Source organism: Drosophila teissieri, chromosome X, assembly GCF_016746235.2.
Source record: "Drosophila teissieri strain GT53w chromosome X, Prin_Dtei_1.1, whole genome shotgun sequence".
NCBI classification, from domain to species: Eukaryota; Metazoa; Arthropoda; class Insecta; order Diptera; family Drosophilidae; genus Drosophila; species Drosophila teissieri.
This window is the reverse complement of record NC_053034.1, coordinates 3705114-3724974: the sequence shown is the minus strand read 5'-3', so window position 1 is coordinate 3724974 and position 19861 is coordinate 3705114. Positions and strand designations below refer to the sequence as shown.

The following is a 19861-nucleotide window of genomic DNA, read 5'->3' as shown; positions in this document are numbered from 1 at the left end:
TTATTCCATGCATTGTTTACAGGTATGTATTAAATGTTTATGGTAAGTACAAATATTTATGGTTAATACGAATCAATTTGTAATTTTCGCGCAGCCAACGACCAATTCATCCACTCGGGGTTTCAGCACCTGAAATGAAAATAAGGTATTAGAAAATTCAAATGCAAACTATAAAAGACTTAAGCTAGGTTTAAAATTCAATTAAATGTTACAATTAAATGTATTATACAATATTAATCGAAGATTCCTGCGAACGTGCGAAAATAATTGATGGACATGCTGATCCTAAGATCTACGTTTTAAGCGCAAAACTAGCTTTCTCCTTAACCAGATGGATAGTAAATAAATAAAATACTTTTTTAATTGTGATCCGATTTCGATGGGATTTTGAAATTTCCCAGCACCATTGCAGAAGCAAAAGAAGCACAACCAGAGACAGACAGTCGGGCATTTGAGCCATCTTAATGGGCTGAGCAGGCCAAATACAGCGAAAATCATTGGAGCAATTATAAGGCATCTAAATGTTGGCCCGATGACGAACAGGAGTAGCAGTTGCAACATGCTGTTTGCTGCTAGCTGCTTGCTACTAGCTGCTTTTGATCCGAATGCAACAAGTTCCAGGAAGAGGAAGACGAGGATCGGAATAGCTAGATCATCATGATCACTGTGTAAGTATGTTGGCGATCGTGTGTATGTCAGTGCCAGTCGGCATTCGTTTTAAACAAATAAAGCCCGCGACTAATTGCATTTGCACTTGTTGTGCGATATTTCTTTGCTGGAAATTACACACGGCCACAGTGCATGGAATACGAAAGAGTCGGGATCTGCGTTCTCTTTGGTTAAAGATGGGTACTGAGCACAGTTTAAGACACGTCATTTGTCATTTATCTTTCGTGGCCTTTTAGCGTTTGGCTTAATTGACTTCTTCTCCATCATCGTAGCTGCAGCGAAATACAAAAACAAGCCAATGGACAAGCAAAGAACGAAAATGTTGTATAGAATATAAGCAATATTTTCAGGTGTAAAAAACTATTTCTTCTTTTTCTTCAAAATTTGAAATTAGAATCGAGACAGTTGTCTGTCAAGAAATAAATATTGGACATAGTTTTGGTCTTCCATCAGCTTCTGCATACTTTTTTCTCTGTGCAGCCACTTTGGCTGCAGCCTAAGCTGAAAGTCTTGGTCGGAGTTTTGGTCTCATCATCTCTTCTCCTTGCCTTATGGTCAATACCAATTGACCGTAGTGCGGAACATTTAGCTTCATTACGTCGGGCCATGTTTGCAGCCTTGGCCATCGCCGCACTGCAGAACCGTTTTAATTAGATGTAACCATAATAAATCATAGGAGAGCCAAAATCAAAATCAGCCAGGAATGCGGCCGCATCGAAAGGGAATTTCCAGGTTGCCAACTTGGGTACTTAGGTACTAGGAAATAATACAGTGAAGCCTCCGCCGCTTAAATGGAAAGACGCAGTGCACTTGGCAATTTCAAATGTCTGATTGTGAAATACCTCACACCGCAAATATGCAATTGCAAGTGTAGGGAGCATGAGTACGAGTATGCCTCTTAATTCCTGATAACTTTTGCCATTTGCCCCCTAATCCACACTTGAGGTTCATCAAGTTGCAGACAACTATGTAGTAGGAGAGCTAATCCAACTTTGGGACCGTATCCCGTTCTCATAACTCTTTTAATTCGCATGCCAAAGAATGATGTTCTATTGACATGCAAGTTGGCAGTTTTGGCCGGGCCATAAAGTTCTCGCTGGCAAATGAGGCATTTCTACCCACCCTCAAAGCCTGGCGGCCTTTGAGAAGTGGTTCCGCGTTCTGTCGGTTCTTAGCTCCTCAGCTATTCAGCTAGCCAGCTTTCCAGCTCTCGCTGAAGCGTTCAATCCAATGGAGAATTGTCTACCCTTGGATGTCTGCTCTTCGGTTTGGTTCTGTTCGTTGCGAGCTGATCTATTAAAGCTCTTCCAGAGCTGGACTTAACCCACATTGTGGCCATTAAAAAGTCATTCCCCATTTTGCGAGGATGGCCATTTGACAACGCCCGGTGCGAAATGTAAAATGCAAATTGCACTGGAAATTGCCACGCTTCATTCCGCCCCCTCATTTTCTGTTCCATTCCCTTCCTTTTCAGCTCTCCCCAATCTGCAATCCCCAATCTGCAATCCGCCATCCGCAATCCCCAATCCTCGCCAGCTCAGACATCACCCACTGCATTTGCCACATCTTAGATAAGTGCATTGTGCATTGCATGCAATTTGGTTGCATGTATTGCCGGCACAGCAGCAACAACAGCAACAGCAGCAGCAACATGCAACAGAGCAGACCCTGCAACTTTGCCTCGCTCTTGGTCTTGAACTTGTGAATTTGCTAGACAACAAGCCGAAAACCAGGAGAAGCAGCCACCACTGGCAGCACCAACAGCACCAACAGCAGCAGCAGCAACAGCAGCAACAACTGCCAGCAGCAATCAGCGGCAAGTGAATGAGCTTAAATTGTCCCAGCCACGGTGGGCCCAATAGTCCCATTATTGGACTAAAATCTGGCATTACCGTATAAGTTATTAAATCTAGTACGACTACTAAGTTTAAAGTATTTCTTAACCTATTAGTATTATGCATGGCCCACTGTGCAATAGCTGCAGGGGAGTTGATTTTCGGTCGGTTTTGGTGGTGGCCATGATGATGGCTTCGCTTGCTGATTCTGCAAACCATCAGCCCATCAGCCCATCGCCCCCTCTGAGCCCCTGAGCCCCTGGATGGCATGTTGCTGCCTCAACGCCCTCAGTACGCTATTATATGGTGGGTATTTATGTACATACGTATATGTATATGTATATGTATCTGTGCTGATGTTGCTGTTGCTGCGAGTGATGTTGTTGCTGTCTTTGCTACCATTGCCGTTGTTGCTGCTGTCTGGTCGTCTGTGGAGCATCAAGGCACTGGGGCAGCGAGGCATCAAGTTCGCAACGGGCGACATGAGATGGCTAACACACACACAGGCACACGCGCACACACACGCACACGTGTATGTACATATACACATCATCTATGCAACAGGGAAAAGATAGAGCGAGGAGCAGCAACCGCAGTTACTTTTGGCTAAGACTGCATAGACAAGGCTCAATTAAGTTGCAATTGCAGTTGTTGTTGCTGCTGCTGTTGTAGCTGCTGCTGCTGCTGCTGCCGCTTTTGTTGCCGCCTTTGTTGCTGCTTTTGTTGCCGCCTTTGTTGCTGCTTTTGTTGCTGCTTGGGGAAGCGTTGGCGGCATCGGAATTCCACTCTGGAGCTGCCCACGCGCGCGCTGCTCGGCTGCCTGTTTTGCTGATAAAGTCCGAAATGATGTACTACCCATGTGCTGGTGGCTCATTTTGTTTTTTTTTTCTTTTCTTTCTTTTCTTTCATTTCGCATTTTCCACTCCGGCAGCCCGCTGCCTCCCACTAGCACTATTTTTCATCTCAGCACAGGAGCGCACTTTTACCTGCGAACTCAGCTACACGATAATTTTGCCTTTTGGTATTTATTTTTGTGGTTAATATTGGGCATAATCCTTAATTTTTTCTGCCAAGCAATGGAAATCCGTCTTTCAATAACTCAATAAATTTTCTATCTTATTTCCTAATGAATATTGTATCGTATTTTTTCCGTTGAAACTTGCTCCCATTGTAATTGTATTCTAACTCTGAGACTCTGATTCCTTCTGAAGTTAATTTTTGCATCAATCTTTGATGGTGGAGCCCCTTGGAATGGTGAACACGTCGATGCCCTCAGTTAGCTCGGTTGGCTGAGTGTTCCTCAGTGTTTCATCGGTGATCAAATTGGACTGGCGCGGCGTGGTTGGGATAACGACACCGAATTGCTGGGCCTTCAGCTTGATCTGGTCCAGTCGCCCATCGATTTCGGTGTAGATTTCCTCGCTTAGGACCTTCAACTCGGCGATCTCGTAGCGGAAGTCGTTGACATGTCGAGCGATGAGGGCATTGCGCAGATATCGACGGCTGTAGCGAAATCCACTGGACATGTTCGTCTTGGTCACGAGCAGGGCCATCTTTTTGGTGAGCTTCACGGCGGCCAAGGAGCGATGTCTGTGCTGGCAGTTGCTGAGATCGTTGGCACACTCCTCCGTCCAGGCCAAGTGGACGAGGTTCTGGTTCCGAATGACGGCAATCCGTCGCTCCAGACAGGTCCACGTTTGGATCAGGCCACGCAGCATATTGCGGAGAGCATCGTAGCGGCACAGGAGTTCGGTTATCTGGCACTGGAGGTGGTGCTGGGCACGTTGGATGCAGCGAATCTCCGATTGCTTCGCATTCGGGCCACTGCACGAGATCCGATCCTCCGTCGGTTCGGATTGCTGCGTACTGTTGTCCAACTGCTGCCTCCTGCGGATCTGACTCTGCAGTATATCGATTCGCTTCAGTATCTGGTCCAGACCCTGAATGGCACCCAGTGTTCTCGTCTCCTCATCGGTCGTAACTTCCCCCTCGACCCCTCCGCACGGCAGGGCGCCCATCTCCTCCTCCAGTGAGTCGGATTCCTCGTACGGACGTGTCGATGGTGGGCGCTCCAAGGAAGGGGCTATCCGCTGACTGTCCGCCGAATCCGTCCGGAGTCTGGTGTACTGACATTTGGCGGTCGTACGCGCTATCACATCTATGTCCGCCAGATTGGCCTTGTGGCAGTCGCCCAGGTCGCGCAGCAGATGCAGTTCCTCATCGAGCGAATACTCCTTTGTTTCGCCGGCCTTGCTGTCCCTCATCGTCACCTTATCCATCTCTTTTACGGAGTATATAGAGTAGATGGGGTCCAAAATGTGTGTTTGCAAGTTTTCAAGTTATAAAACAATTGTTACTTGGGTTTTTCCAACTGTGTCTGTGGACTGAATGGGCATAGCCCACTAGTACCTTAATGTGGCTCACTTGGAAGCCACTCCAAACCGCTCCTGTCTTTCTGGCTCGGCGCTGATAAGAAAATTTATGGCTGCTCAGTTGCTCTGGCGGCATAATTGCGCACCCACATCCAAATCCGCAGCAACATCCAATCCACATGGAGTCCGGCAGCGGAAAACGAAAAACAACGATGGGTAACAAAAAAAACAAAGAAAATAAAAGAAAAAAAAAGCAGAAAAGCAGAGAGCTGTGGGGCAGAGGCTTGTGGGCTGGCTTTTGGCGTGTGGCTTCAGTCCTCGCCCCCCTAACTGCCCCCTTGCTTCCCCCGCTCCACCATCCAGCACCATCAACTGCCGGCAGTTGACTTTGTTTACCCGCAAGTTGTAATTTTCTGCGAAAACCGTCAGCCGCAGAATTGCTTTTCTCCATCTCCATCGCTCGCAAGCAAGCTCAGTCTTCTGTCTCTGATAAATCCCGCTTCTGTCTGTCTTCCACTCAGTCATCCACTCAGTCAGTCTTTCAGTCTTTCCTCGCCCCTTTCTTCTGGGCTCCCATCCGAACCCATCCGAACCCATCCCAACCCATCCTAGCCCAGCCAATTCTTCCCCTTTTTCTCCAATTGCAATTGGTGCCCCTCCCCCCAAAGAGACCGCGGTCTTGCGGTGATCTTTCTTCTGGGCCTTGCCGTGCTAATTGCTTGCCAGAGATTCGGGCCTCTACTTAGGACATTATCCCCAAACCCATTCGAGGCAGTGAACAAAATTGAGGTAGCCCAGTGATTCTAGTGATTTGCCTAATGCACATCTTTTAATTACAAATTAAATTACTGCGAAAGGTTTCTATAGTTTTGCATTATTCAATGAACGTTGCCGAGTTATTTCTCGAAGTTAGAAATTATCAGAATATTGTGTTCAGTGTTTGCCACGCAACTTTGGCGATTGACAGGCTTTTAGCCAACTTTGCTATTCCATTTGGAGCCAGAGCCATCTCTCCATCTCGCCATCTCGCCATCGGGGCATCTGTTGAATGCTGAATTGTCACATGTGGAATTTCGCAGGTCTCTAAGAAACGCTTAGGCATGTGAGCTGCGATAGGATACGAAGGCCCAAGAATGGGGTCAGGTTAAGCAAATATTTGGTGAAGCCTGGCAAGAGCATTGGCAACATGTATAGTGATGTGCACAGAACTCTTCTCTTGGAACATGGCAGCCAGAAGTGCGAATGCACAGACGCCAAAATCATTCCCACAACTTATATAATAATGTGCGCTATTTTATTTGCATTTCACGAGTGCAAAAAAGACGAATGAATAAGAATAGCCGACAGAGCCGAGAGAGAACTGTACCGCTAAGATGCCTAATTACATCCAAGACGAGTGACGAGCGATGAGCGATGACCGATGATGGCCATAAAAGTTCACATGATCTGCTGATCTCCCGCAGGCCTTGGTCATGCAGGAAGTTCAAGTGCGCGAGAATAAGTATACGAACTTGGGGGAATACGATCCAGACACCCAGACATTCAGAGATTCAGACATTCATATATTCCGACTTGAGTTGCCCCAAGTTGACTTGACTCAACCTGGCGCGGTCAAATCTTGGTGGCTTCTGAGCTTCTGCGCTTCGGTAGCGAAAATCAGCAGCACCAGCAGAGGACTCCGCAGAAGATAAGCGATCATAAAACAATAATAATAATAAAAAGAACAAGAACAAGAAAAAACAGCGCAGAAACAGAAACAACTGGGAGAAGAAACAACGAGAGGCGAATAATGCAATATACATTAGATATAGAACAAGTCTATAGAAAATTACGATTTATGTAACAAGTTGAGGAATTCAAGTGCATTTATTTCCGCATCTGGAACTAAGTGGAGAAGCCAGCGCATAAAAAATAATGCCAAACTCTGGCTGCATCGACCTGGTGATATCCTGTAGAAAGAAATGCTTCTGTTTTGCGCAACTCGCACAATTATTAGTTTATTTGGACAAGTGTTTTCCAATGATGCTTGACTTTGAAACTCAAAACTCTAGTTACCATCTGGTCGAATATACTTTTCCAGATGAAAATCAAGAGCAACACGCCGATCAAAAGCAAAGCAAAGAAGTGTGTTGGGGGAGTGGGGAACCAGTGGGGTCTAGGATCAGATTGGATAGGATGGCATCGGATTGGATCGGCTCGGCTGGGATCGGTGCAGTGCATCCATCAGAGCAGCGCCATGAGTCCGTCAGTTAGTCAGTCAGTCAGTCAGTTAGTCAGCCATTCAGTCAGTCATCCATTTAGTCAGTCAGTTAGTCAGGCAGTCAGTCAGTTATTAAATGTGACCATAAGAAATAGAAACAACACCAGACACAGGCGGACGATAAGAGGGCAGTTACGGCGAGTTATTACATAACAGCGGGCACAATTGCGAATTGCGAATGGGATTGCTGTGTTTGTTGTGTGCGCCACAAGAAAATACAACAAACAGCACAGAAAACAACAAAAAATAGGAAAAAGGAAAGAGATGTGATGAGATGGCAAAAGAGGTGGACTTGTAAAAATCATAGCGCTGCTAAAGCGTAAAGGCAAAGAATTATAATTTTCCAATCAACTGATAAATTTTTAATGATGCGACGGGCCAGAGGACTTGGGATGGGATCGAATGGGATGGGATCGGATGGGATGGGATGGTATGGGATCTCTAATATGTTGTCCAAAGTGCATGCTGGAATCCCACCGCGTTGCGCGTTGATCATGATCATTGCCAGCTGGTAATGATCGTGGTATAGACGTTTGGACATGTGTTAGAGACATTCCCATAGGTGTGATTGCCGGCGCGCAAGAACAAGAAAGACACCAAATTACTGTTACCCAGACGTCCATGGGCGGGTGGCCAGTCTGCGGGGGAGGGGGAGGGGCTGCGAGCTGGAAAATCGCTGGAAAAAGAGGCGCCGCAAATTCACTTGGTGACGAGTGACTAGGTGACTGGTGACTGGCGACTAGTGACTCCTCCGTCGCCATTGGCACTGGTCCAAAAAGTGGTTTCGTGATCGATGCGGGCTTTTGATGCCCCTGACTACTAGCTACCAGCTACCAGCTTGATTTCCCCCCTCCTTCCCGCTCTTCTGCCGCACATTTCCCATGCAAATATCCCCCGCGTTTTCTAATGAAGTTGTCTGTCTGCCGGCGATTTGAGCCGAGTCTTTAAAGCTTTGCCATTTGCAAAGTGCTCAATCAAGGAACGGCATATCAAACAGCAGGTAGATCAATTTACAGAACTTTTTTACTGCAGATAAGAAATATTCATATTTTCTAAGCGCTTTTGTCATAACTTGCCGGAAAACTATCGAAGATCTAAGGGAATGACTGTTTTATGCAGCTCATTACCAACGCTAACGATTCCTATTACTTTTTTAATGATTTCGGCAAAAAAAAAATTTTTCACATTTTCGCATTTTTGGTAAGGGGTAACATCATCTATTTTTGCGAAAAATTGTCAAAATTAAACATTTCTAGGCTGAAATGTCACTTTATTGGAAATTTTCTTACGAATTCAACGATGTATGGCATTCTATGTTTGGACAACTATTTTCGTTGTTGTAGACAAAAAACGGATTATTTTTGGGCAGAAAATTGAAATACGAATTTTTCGCAAAGTAAGAATATTTTCATTTTTGTGTCATAACTTGCCTGAAAATGATCCCAGAAACAAAAGGATGACTATTTTATGCAGCTATTTATCCAGTCGCACTATTTTAATAACTTTTGTACTGATTTTTCCAATAACAAATTTTCGTTATTTTTTGCATTTTCGGTAAGGGGTAACATCATCTATTTTTGGGAAAAATCGTCAAAATTTTACATTTTTAAGCTGAAATGCCACTTTGTTGGAAATTTCATAACGAATTCAACGATGTATGACATTCTATATTTGGACAACTATTTTCGTTGTTGGAGACAAAAAACTGATTATTTTTGGGCAGAAAATTGGAATACGAATAAGAATATGTTAAGACCTTTTTGTGTCATAACTTGCCTAAAAATAAACCCAGAAACAAAAGAATAACTATTTTATGCAGCTTTTTATCCACGCTGACTATTTTAATAACTTTTGTACTGATTTTTCCCAAAACAATTTTGTGTTATTTTTTGCATTTTTGGTAAGGGGTAACATCATCTGTTTTTGCAAAAAATCGTCAAAATTGAACATTTCTAGGCTGAAATGCAACTTTGTTGGAAATTTCATAACGAATTCAACGATGTATGGCATTCTATGTTTGGACCAATACTTTTATTGTTGTAAACAAAATACTGATAATTTTTGGGCGAAAAATGAAAAAGGAGGATGTGGCCTTTTGGTAGGAAACTTTTGGATTGGTGCGATAATTTCTAGTTCTCAGCTGCTTTTCAGACCCCTCGGTTGGTCATGAGAGAATTCGCAAGCGCACATTTTGGCAAGCGATCGATTGTGACCGTTATTTAATAAGGAAATTTTATCAGGTGGTGGGGGGCGGGGGGTTTTGGCCAGACTCAGGTGGCAAAGTGTCCATGTCGACGTCCCAGTCGAAAGGCGCCAAAAGCTCGCAACGTTTTTCATTTCGTGCAGTTGAAGTTGCAGTTGCAGTCGCAGCCGCAGCCGTTGCACGCATACAAATTACGAATGCAAATGCGAAATCCCAGACCCGAGTTTTCCCGCTCCCCCCCTCCGGGTTTCCCCTCCCTTAGCCCATCAACCCGTGTGGTAGCCTCAAGGAAAAGGCGGATCGAATGGACAGCAAATTGTTCGCACGCTTCGCTCCAAGGTACAAAAAAAAGTTACAAAAAACAACGAAAAAAAAAGAAAGAAGACAAAAAAAAATCGAAGAGAGGGTCTTCTAGTAAATGCGTTTGCGATTTTCGCGCATTTTCTTTTATTTTTCAATTACGACGTGTTCGAGGCGAGACAAAGCCAACACACACGAACGCGGATACCCACAAAGTAAGCTGAGGTGTGCACACTACAAATGTGTTACTACTCAAGATGAAAGGATATCACTTGTAGAAACAAAGAAACTTATAGCTGTACTGAAATAAAATAACATGAGTATTTGTATCTTGTTCTTTAGTTTATTTTATTTTTATCATCGAATTCAAGTTTTGAATTTTTTTGCAGTGCAAGTATCGAAGAACGATCGCGGTTCGCAGCAAAGCCAATAAAAAGTTGATCGTCGCTGCTTAGCCACATATCTCTCCTTTAGTTTTTTTTCTCTCCTTCGCCTTCGCCGATCTCACTCACTTCTTCACTGATCATCGCAGTTTGTCAATTAATTGATTGCATTCTCCGCAATTGCTTGGCTAACAATAATAACTGTCGTATTTGCGCTTAAATATGTGCATCTCCTTGGACCTCCCCCCATCACTGTGATCTGCGATCCGTACTGAAAGTTCCGTGGAAAGAAAGAAGTTCGTTGCGAAGGCTGTTTCGTTTCGCCTTGTACCCTCTCACACAGAAATGGACAAATGGCACTTGACGAGATGTAGGAAAGGCAAAAGCTTTGAATGCTGAATATATCTACTTGGAATGTATCTACTTGGAATATATCTACTTGTAGAAAAGAAGTAGGTCCTTTGCGTATCTCATGGAACACATGTACAAGCGATTCAAGTTTTAAAGAGCATTCCCGCGTCGGGTTTGCACTTGGGTATAAGCATACACCTGATACTCAAAAATAAAGGAGAAAAAAGCATGGTGGAGCTAATGCAAAAGACTGAGGCCCGAGGGTCCGGCATCAATTGATTTATCATATACTTATATTCGCTGTCAAAGAGCGACTTGCAACCCAGCCATGGCCATAGCCATCGCCATAGCCATCGTTTACCGTTCAGCGTTGGCCCACTTGGGATTGTTCTCAGGCTCAATTAGCCAGCTTTTGAGTCCGAGTCCGCGGCGAATTTCCATTCCATTCATTGCCGTCAACGTGGCCCATTCATTTCCCATTTTCCAGTGCCATTTTCCCCCAGCTGCGGCTCTTCTTTCGCCAAATAAATCATCTCAGCACTCATCTCCCTGCAGTTCATCTTATTTAATTGAAATTAAAGTGAATGCAATTGAACTCTGCTCTGTCGATTAGCCGATTTCCCCCCCGACAAAAATGTCAATTAAAATAAATAAAGTTTGAATACTGGCCCAATTTGAACTACAAAATATTTGGTTATTCCAGTTGCCAAGTTGAAGTCTTGCAAGCTTGATTCTCAGCTTAATTCTAAGCTAATTCGATATGTATTTCAGCATAACTAGTTTAATTAAAGTTAATAGTATGGAAATTATTCCTGTTTTCCGTGCGCATTTCCCTTGCTTTTCCGCAGTTTCCCTTGATTTCCATTTGAATTAATGCAGCCAGAGAGCTAAAAGTGTTTCCCTGTTGAAAGAATCGAATCAGTGGAAAACAAAAAAATGTAAATTGATAATGCAGATTCATCTGCTCCATGGACTTCCACTGGTTCTCGCATAAAAGTTTTATGGACTTGCCTTAGTGCCTTACATTGCTGGCGCGCACTGTCCGCTGCTATGCTATGCCGCTTGCATTCAAGAACCCGAATTGATATGCGTATATTTATTTATTTATTTTGGTTTGGTTTGATTTGGTTTATTTTCTTTTCTTCGATGCGACTCGTTTCATTATTCTTTACATTTCGCCTGGCTTTGTTTCTTTTCATTTTTTAATTGTCCCCCTTTGGTTTTGTTGCCCAATTAGGATTTTCTATAGAAAGCCAATGGGTTTATTTCGTTTTATTGGCTTTTAATGAATGCAATTCCAAGTCCACGCATTGGCGGCCCATTGTTGGCCCTCTGATTTTGATGTGTTTCTAATTGGGCGGCCGGCGGCGGGGAAATGTCAACTTGAGTCAACTTGGGTTGCAATCGATTGAATCGACACGATGAGTTGGGGAATGATGGGGAAAGGTGAGGAAAGGTGGGCAAGGTCGCCCTCAAAATGGAAAACACAAAGCCGCCTCGAATGTCCGAAATGTTCGAATAAAGCAAACATTTCTGGTTTTCTTAGTTTTATGTTTATGGCGCTGTCCCTACGACTCGATTCGATTCGATTCGACTAGACTTTGTCCACATCGAAATTGGGGAACACAACACTTCTGATCATCGCACAGTGCTAAACATCTCATTTTGGCAACTATTTGCTTTGCATAATAATGGGACTGAGGAATGAGGCCTAATATTCCGAGTTTTATGAGCATTCTTCGTATTGATCGATATTGGGGTTTAATGAATCGTTAGAAATGTAAAGCTATTTCTTAGTGAAATAATCAATATTTATATAGCTCTCCTTAATACGCGCAGTTTCGTGTATTCTTTGTCAGAGTTTTTGATAAACCATTTTATGATCATTTTAGGATTTCCGCTTCTCATGGATCGCGATCCCATCGGTTATTTCGATTCCCCTCTGCGGAAGTTAACCCATGAAAAGGCCAACAACTTGAGTGATTTTCTAACCCAAAACTCAGTTCCCGCCCCTGCTCCATCCTTCCTCGGAAATTCCCATGTCCGTTAGCTTGATGAATAAGTTCACGGAACAGATATAGTTTATATGTAGTTCTATAGTTTTATAGAGGGAGCAGCATCTATTCATTCCCATTCAACCAGATTCAGATCCATCAACCCTTCTGCGCACCCTTGATCATCTGCTGTTGTTGTCTAGCCGAGGATCTGTCACAGGTAAATGGTAAATAGGGAATCAGGAGAGTAGAGGGTTGTTGATATAGAATAGGTGAATATTTGACTAGTGCTACCTGCCTGCGTCTGCGAATGCAAACAGAAATGCGCTCCGCTTCTCACATATCGATCAACACAATTTGATTCGCATTTCGTTGGCACCCTCGCCAGATTTTCCACATCCACCTCCACATCCATTTCCCATTTTTCCCATTTGCAAGTCGTGGGAAATGCTCACAGGTGCTGTTTCCAAATGGCCCATATGAAACTCAATACTTTTGCTCGCTCATATTTCCATTTCCCTCAAACATTGTTGCAAATATTTGCTTAATCCGATTTGTTTTGTGAGAATTTCTCATCTATGGGCGTGTGCGTTGGATAATTTTTTTGCTAAAGAGGATTTCGTATAGTTCTTTCCCTTCCCCCTCCGCAACATCGCATCTTTGCATTTTGTTTCGGTCTTGTGTGGTCAATGGGATTTAGAAAAGAATCGAAAAGATCTGGCAATTAACAAAAATGAGTTGATGAAACAGAATAGAACAGAACAGAAGCTGGACAAAACGACAAGACAACCGCAATAATGACAGTCGGACAAATCAACAAATCACGATCACACGAAAATCACGATTTCTTGTACCCAAATATCAATGCCATCGAGCAAAAGAAATGGGAAGAGAGCACAGCCAGCTGAAACAGTAGCCAAAAAGCAGGCAATCTGACAACAGCAACAACCAGAATTTGGCCAAACCCTTGGCCAAACTGAGAATTGCTGTTCCCAATCTCTTTAACCCCACATCTTGCAAAATAAACGTTCATAGGTGGACTGCAAACTTGAAATACTCTTGTACTGTATAAGAAAGGGAACTTTAAAAACACAAAACAATGCAAATCTTTGGTTTTCAAGCGATATTAGCTAGATATAGATGGGCTTAAATTATTTGTGCAATCTTAAAACAAAGCTGTAATGCCCGTGCGCATAATGATACCCTATCGAATGCTGCCACTGACTTTTGTCATGGCGCATGCTCAACAAGAAAAACAAGAAAACGTTGTTCAACAACTAGCAGCCAAAACGAAATGTGGCCAAAATGTGTAAGCAATTTGTCAACTTCACATGACAACCGAGCCGAGTTAAGCCCAACAACCGACTACGAACAGCAGCAGCAGCAAAGCAGCAACAACAGCAGCAACATCTGCAACATTATTGACATTAGGGCACCTGTTTGTTTGCCAACTAAACTATGATTACCGTTGGCCATACCCTCACTCGAATGCGCAGAGCTACTCGCATTGCAAAAGGGGAATATGGCAAGACAATTCTGTGTACAATCGAGTGAGTGACTAGATATTCAATTTTAAACAATAATAAATGATACAAATATATTGTTTTTGGCACATTTGGTGACCCTTCACACAACTTGTTCGTTTCCTGCTGTTGCCAGAAAACCATAAACTATACAAAACTCTGTGCCACAGAGCCGGCAAAGCATTTGCCATATCTCAGTGCCGTCGTAACACTATTTTCCAGCATACTTAGCTCGCCGAGTAGTGTATTCCCAGCTCTGTTGGATCTGCCGAAGAACTGCGATTGCTTTCTTGTCTGTCATTGAGCCGACAGCACGCGTACCTCCAACAACAACCGCCGGCAACAACAACCACACTGACAATGGCAGCAATATCAACAAGTTGGTCATAACTCGTGACTGACTACACAGACCAGAGAAGACCAGGCCCAGAAGAGTCTGCGCGAATTGGATGTGACTGTGGATGTGACTCTGGCTGTGGCTGTGACTGTGGATGGGCAGACCGAAGAGCCAAGTCAACGTTAATCACAGACACAAAAGTACAGTGGAAAATCGGGCCATCCTTGGCGTGAAAAACAATACAATTTCCACATTCAAGATCAACAACAATTAGAAATAGAAGATTTTCTGTGTTATAGCTTTAGTACTAATCTAAATACTTTGCAAATTGAGCTGCACATATAATCGATGGCTTTGTTTTTTGGCTTAGTGTAAGCCGGAGTCAAGTGGCCAAGTGAAAGAGCCAAAAGTCCACGAGGAAGTCAAAAAGTCGGAGTCCAGGCTGCACTTTGTGGCCACAACTCAATGGCAAAATGTTTTCGTTGCTTTTGTTGCTTTTTGGTCAATGAACAAGAAAAATGGGTTTTCACGGTTACATGCGTCCGCGGCTCAAATGCACGGAGATATACTTACTCATAAGCATATGCAAATGGCCCAAAGAAAAGCGGAAAACCAGCCGCATGTGCACTGCATGTGCAGGTGTGTGATATATCAGCGTTTTGGTTTTTTCATTTCTTTCGTTTTTTATTTTGTTTTAGTCGGCAGGAATATTGCATAGCATAGAAAACATCCTGTCAACGCAATGGAGTTTCTCACGATAACCGAACTGGGAAGCGCAGAAAGGAGCAGTCCCGAAAAAGGATCTCGTCTCGATTTCCCATTCCCATTCACCTCACGCCTCTTCTCTTCTCAGGTAGAACTCCGCTTTTCAGCAGGTAGTGAGGCAGTGGAAGGTGGAGAAATGATTTCGAAATCACATCTTATCTGTACCCTTGCCAAAAATTGCATTTCAATCAGGGTCCTTGCTCTGTTCTGTTTCCTTTTTTTGTTTCCATTGTCCTTGACCCACTTTCACTTTCACTTCTCGGCACAATCTTATCTTAATGAGCTCAGTGAGTAGAACAAAATTGCCTGCACCCTCTGCCAGTGAACTAACATTAAATTATGGTAATTCTTTGTTTGGCCGAGCCATTACATGGCTGAGCAATTTCCCATATCCATAACCCCCCAAACTGAACTAAACGAAACGAAGCAGCTGCTGATTCCAAGAAGTTCAAGTGTTGAAAGCCATTTCATGGCTCTATTCTCTAATTAAGCAGTTGCTTCTCCTTCAGCTCGAAACAAAAGCGTGCACTGGCAGAAATGCAGATGAAGAACACTGCAGAAATGTACAGAATTACTAAAGTAAAGTAGTAAAGTAAACCTTTGTATACCTACATTTGAATACTTTATGACTTTTAGTTAATATTTAAGTAAAGCAACTGATAAGGACAACATTTTTTGTTCTGTGTAAATGGGTGGTGGGTCAAGGTAGACCCACTTTCTTAGCCAACTCCAGCCACTCGATGGCTAATGACAAGTTGCACTGTTGCTCTGCTGCGCTGGCATAATTAATGTGCATTAAAGTCGCAGTCTGAAAAGCCACAACTGGCATTTGATTTATGCAAAGGGGTATGTACCTCCATCTCTGTGTGCACTTTCCTTAGTGGGCCACGTGCTGACCTGCGCTCGTCTTGGTCGCGTGCCCATCCAAAGCCCCACCCACAAGTCTAGACCTATAGACCTATAGACCCTCCATCCTTATCGCGCTGACCCTCTGGGTTTTCTTGTTTTCTTTCAGAGATCGAGCATGGAGCATGGAGCACGCTTGATGGCCAATCATGGCAGTCAGCCGGCCGTTAAGCTGGACTGTGTGGCTCAACTGTACATTGTGGCAACTCCCTCTCTCGGCGGCAGAGGCACAGAGGTACGGGTACGGGTACAGTGACAACTCTGCATGATCATCTAATCAGGCGGTGTCATAAGGGGAAATAATCGAAAAATCACTTGGATGTGCTACGAAAGCATGAAGTTATTAAAACTGGTTGCAAATAAATATATTATAGAGAGAAGCTGTGGCTGGCGCTGCTCGCGTGAGAAAACAATTTGATTTATAAATCTGCAGTTAAATGTATTCTTTTGATATCCTTCAAGGTAATGGCGAATGAAATAACAAATATTGGTTGTGTACTAGAAGGTCCTTCCCTCGGAGCTAACCTAATTGCAAATACATGTAACATGTAACATGTCCTAATTCAATTAACACGCAACACGCACGAGGCCCACATGCTGCACATCTCTATTAAGGAGACAGTGGGCAGTGTGGGGAGTGTGGGGAGTGTGGGGAGTGTGGGGAGTGCAGTGAATGTTGCATGTGGAGCAGCTGCAACAACTGTGAACTCGAACTCGAACTCGTCTAGTCGCGATTGCGGCTGCCTTCACGTTGTCTCTCGAGTATTTGTCAATTAGATTTTTAATTGCTGAAATATGAATGTAGGCGCAGCAGCAGCAGCAACAAATGCCTTGACTTTGACGTTGACAGCGGCAACAGCAACAGCAGCAGTAGTAGTAACATGCAGCATCTGCAGAATTCGCAGCCTGTTTTGCCTGTTTTCTTGCTGTTTCTGTGGCTGCTCTTGCTGCTGCTGCTGCTGCAGACGACAACGATTATTAAATGCAACTTAGATCAGATCAAAAGCAGCAATTGCAGCCAGAGCAGCAGCAGCAGCAGCAGCAGCAACGAACGCGATTAAATCGAAATTCTATGCGCCATTGAACGACCTCCGTTCCTCCTTCTCCGTCTCCTTCTGCGTCTCGAGAACGGAATGAAAAAGATGGAAAATATAATCCCCTCGCGCGTATGGAAAAGATGGATCGCGTGCCAGGCGACTGCGACTAGTTGAAATATTGTTATTATGCTATGGCTAAAAGTGAATGATTGCCGGGAAATCTCGGCGAATTCTGCACACCACACACCAGACTGCATGTGCTGCAGCTGCAGCTCCAGACGACCGACGTGTGTGTGTACTTACTACTACATACATATATGTAAGTTGTTGCATTTGCAACATTTTCCCAAACGGTTGCTGCACTTGCAACATGATGCATGCTGATAGACGACGATAGATTATCAGCAACAGGCTGCCAACAGCAACAGCAGCAGCATCTGCAGCATCAGCAGCAACAGCAACCTCTGAAAATCTCGATTGGTGAAGGTTGTTCTTTGGCGGGCATTTAATGGTTTATCAAACAGGTGATCAAGGCAGTGCTAGCAGGGTTAGCAGCCACAAATAGATACTCGAATATAGAAATTAGCCATTTACTGCAAAATACTCGCACTATTGAATACTCTAAGCAGGCAACTAAGTGCAACTGCGTAAAGAGATGTACCACCAACTAGAATTTATTAGCACACAAAAAATGTGGGCAACTGGGAAAAAAAACCAGGACATCAGACGCTAGCCATAACTTGAGCTACTAAAACAGCAATTAAAGCTTTGACCGGCAGCAGAAACAGCGGCAACATCTCTGAGCATCAACAATATCAACTGCAGCAACTGCGGCGACTGCGGCAACTGCGACAACTGCAGCAACTGCGGCGACTGCGGCAACTGCAGCAACTGTGGCAACATGCCGCAGCAGTGGTAATAAATTAATTAAGCAGACGCCTTGCGATTCCCCGCCAAATCTGCGCCGTTGTTCGCGACTTCTTTTTGCACCTCGGGGCCCCAATTAACATTAGCGCCAGATTACGCATACGCCACGTGTGCGGAGTCAGGGAATAGTCTGGATAGGGATTACGCGGGCAGCAGCTTAAGTTGCGCCAAGACGGCTTCAGACGGCTCATCATGTGGCAAGTACCCTGGTACTCGTACTCGTACTCGTACTCGTAGCGCTGATGTTTGCATAGAGTGCACTTACCGTTAGCTGAGGAGGAATCAATGTGCGAGTCTGTGTATAAATATTTTCATTTGCCGCACGGCTGCTAACTGAGCGACTCCCAGACCCCGAGTTCTCCTCCCGATCTTCCGATTTTCCGATTTCCCGACTTTCCCGACTTTTCGACTTTGCGACTTCAGCTGGCAACGTGCCTCGTTCGCAGTTCCATGGCTTTCATGGCAAAAGTGGCGGCAGTTGTCGTGCCATGTGCAACACACACACACACACACACACACACACACACACACACAACTGCAAGGCATAGTAAAATAAACTTATCTTGGGTGAATTTGTTAGGTTCTGATTTCACATACATTTCCAGCTGCTCTCCTATTTCAACAGTTTAAATCGAAATATATCATTATTCATAACCCAAGCCAATGATATTCACCTTCCTTTCTCCATTCCGACTGGCTGAATGGTTCAATAAATTGTTGTTAAATAGAACAAAACAACAAAAAAAACAAGCAAGAGTCAAGTCAAAAGCATTCGATTCGAATCATATTAATTCATATTAAAAACGGGGAATTGGGGGGCATCTTGAAATCTATATTGAAATCAAATGAGATACAAAGATGATACCCAAGAATGTGGCGGGCATATTCGTGAGACGCCAAGTGGAGTTTTTGAAAAAGTTTCACACATTTGAGGCTACTAAGTAATCGAACTTCTTGCATTTGAATTCTTATAGTTTGAATGTAAGGAAAATTCTTCACTCCGCTTGTTCTCAGCGACTCTAGATTTCGTTTCATAGTTCATCGATTTGTCATTTTGCATTTAAATATTTCAACTTGAGGCTGTTGGCTGTCGGCTGTCGGCGGCATTAGCATTTCAATTGATCGGAGCGGAGGTGACCCACACGAGTGCTGAACTTTAGCGTGCGCCAAGCTCAGCAGTGATCCCATACCTCCGCCGCCGAGTTTTTAACACCTTCCACTGGCTGAATAAATTCGAGAACGATGCTAACGAGAATAAAATCGGAGGAAAGGCCCGGGCGACAGATAAAGATATCAGTTTTCAATGGACAGCAGTGGAGAGGCACCTGTTCTGAGGCCAGTTCTTGGACAGCATCGCCAGCCTTTGCCTTTTTGACACTTTCGAAAATTTGTTAGCGGCGATTTGCATATGTTCACAGTAAATTCCAAATCTACCATAATCCCGACGTCCCTGTCCCCACGGCTGCCCATCTCAAGCTAACTAATCGCTAATAAATACAGACTCGTATTTCAAAATGATTTGAATATTTTTGAAAGGCCCTCCCCTTGTCTCCTGTTTTTTTTTGTTTTTTTTTTCCGTTCCACCCGTGGCGTTTGTTTTGTTCAAAATCAAAACATTTCCCGCTGCCCAGGGAGACGAAGAAAAGCTGTAATATTTCACACCTTTCCCCAGGAACTTCGACTTGGACTTGGACTTGAAGATGGGGTTTCGAGAGATGAAGATTGCCTTGCTTCGATCTTTAGAGCACAGCAAACGAAATACTAACAACTTAATCAAAGTCTTCAGGGCGTATGTAAATTTCTGTTGATCGAATAACTTGTACATTCTTTCGCCGGAAAAGCCAACAATTAATGGAACCCTCATATGGAGAGTTTAAAGAGCTGTTTGCTTTCGTAATTCGTAAATTCGGGCATTTCTCACGATCTTTGCTCGAGTTATTCATTGTGCACATTTTCTTGGCTTATTGATATTTATGAGTGATCATTGTGGCTTTTAGTA

At 43.9% G+C, this 19861-nt stretch overlaps 1 protein-coding gene across 1 annotated transcript; it reads right to left on the bottom strand.

Annotated features, from left to right (window-relative positions):
* Positions 1-3393: 3393 nt before the first annotated feature.
* Positions 3394-4918, bottom strand: LOC122625236. The gene has a single exon (XM_043805250.1). The coding sequence runs from the start codon at positions 4781-4783 to the stop codon at positions 3728-3730; it is 1056 nt and encodes a 351-aa protein (XP_043661185.1). The 5' UTR covers positions 4784-4918; the 3' UTR covers positions 3394-3727.
* Positions 4919-19861: the final 14943 nt, after the last annotated feature.

Coding starts and splice junctions, on each gene's coding strand:
- LOC122625236 (XM_043805250.1), bottom strand. CDS start 4,783: ATGGATAAGGTGACGATGAGGGACAGCAAGGCCGGCGAAACAAAGGAG.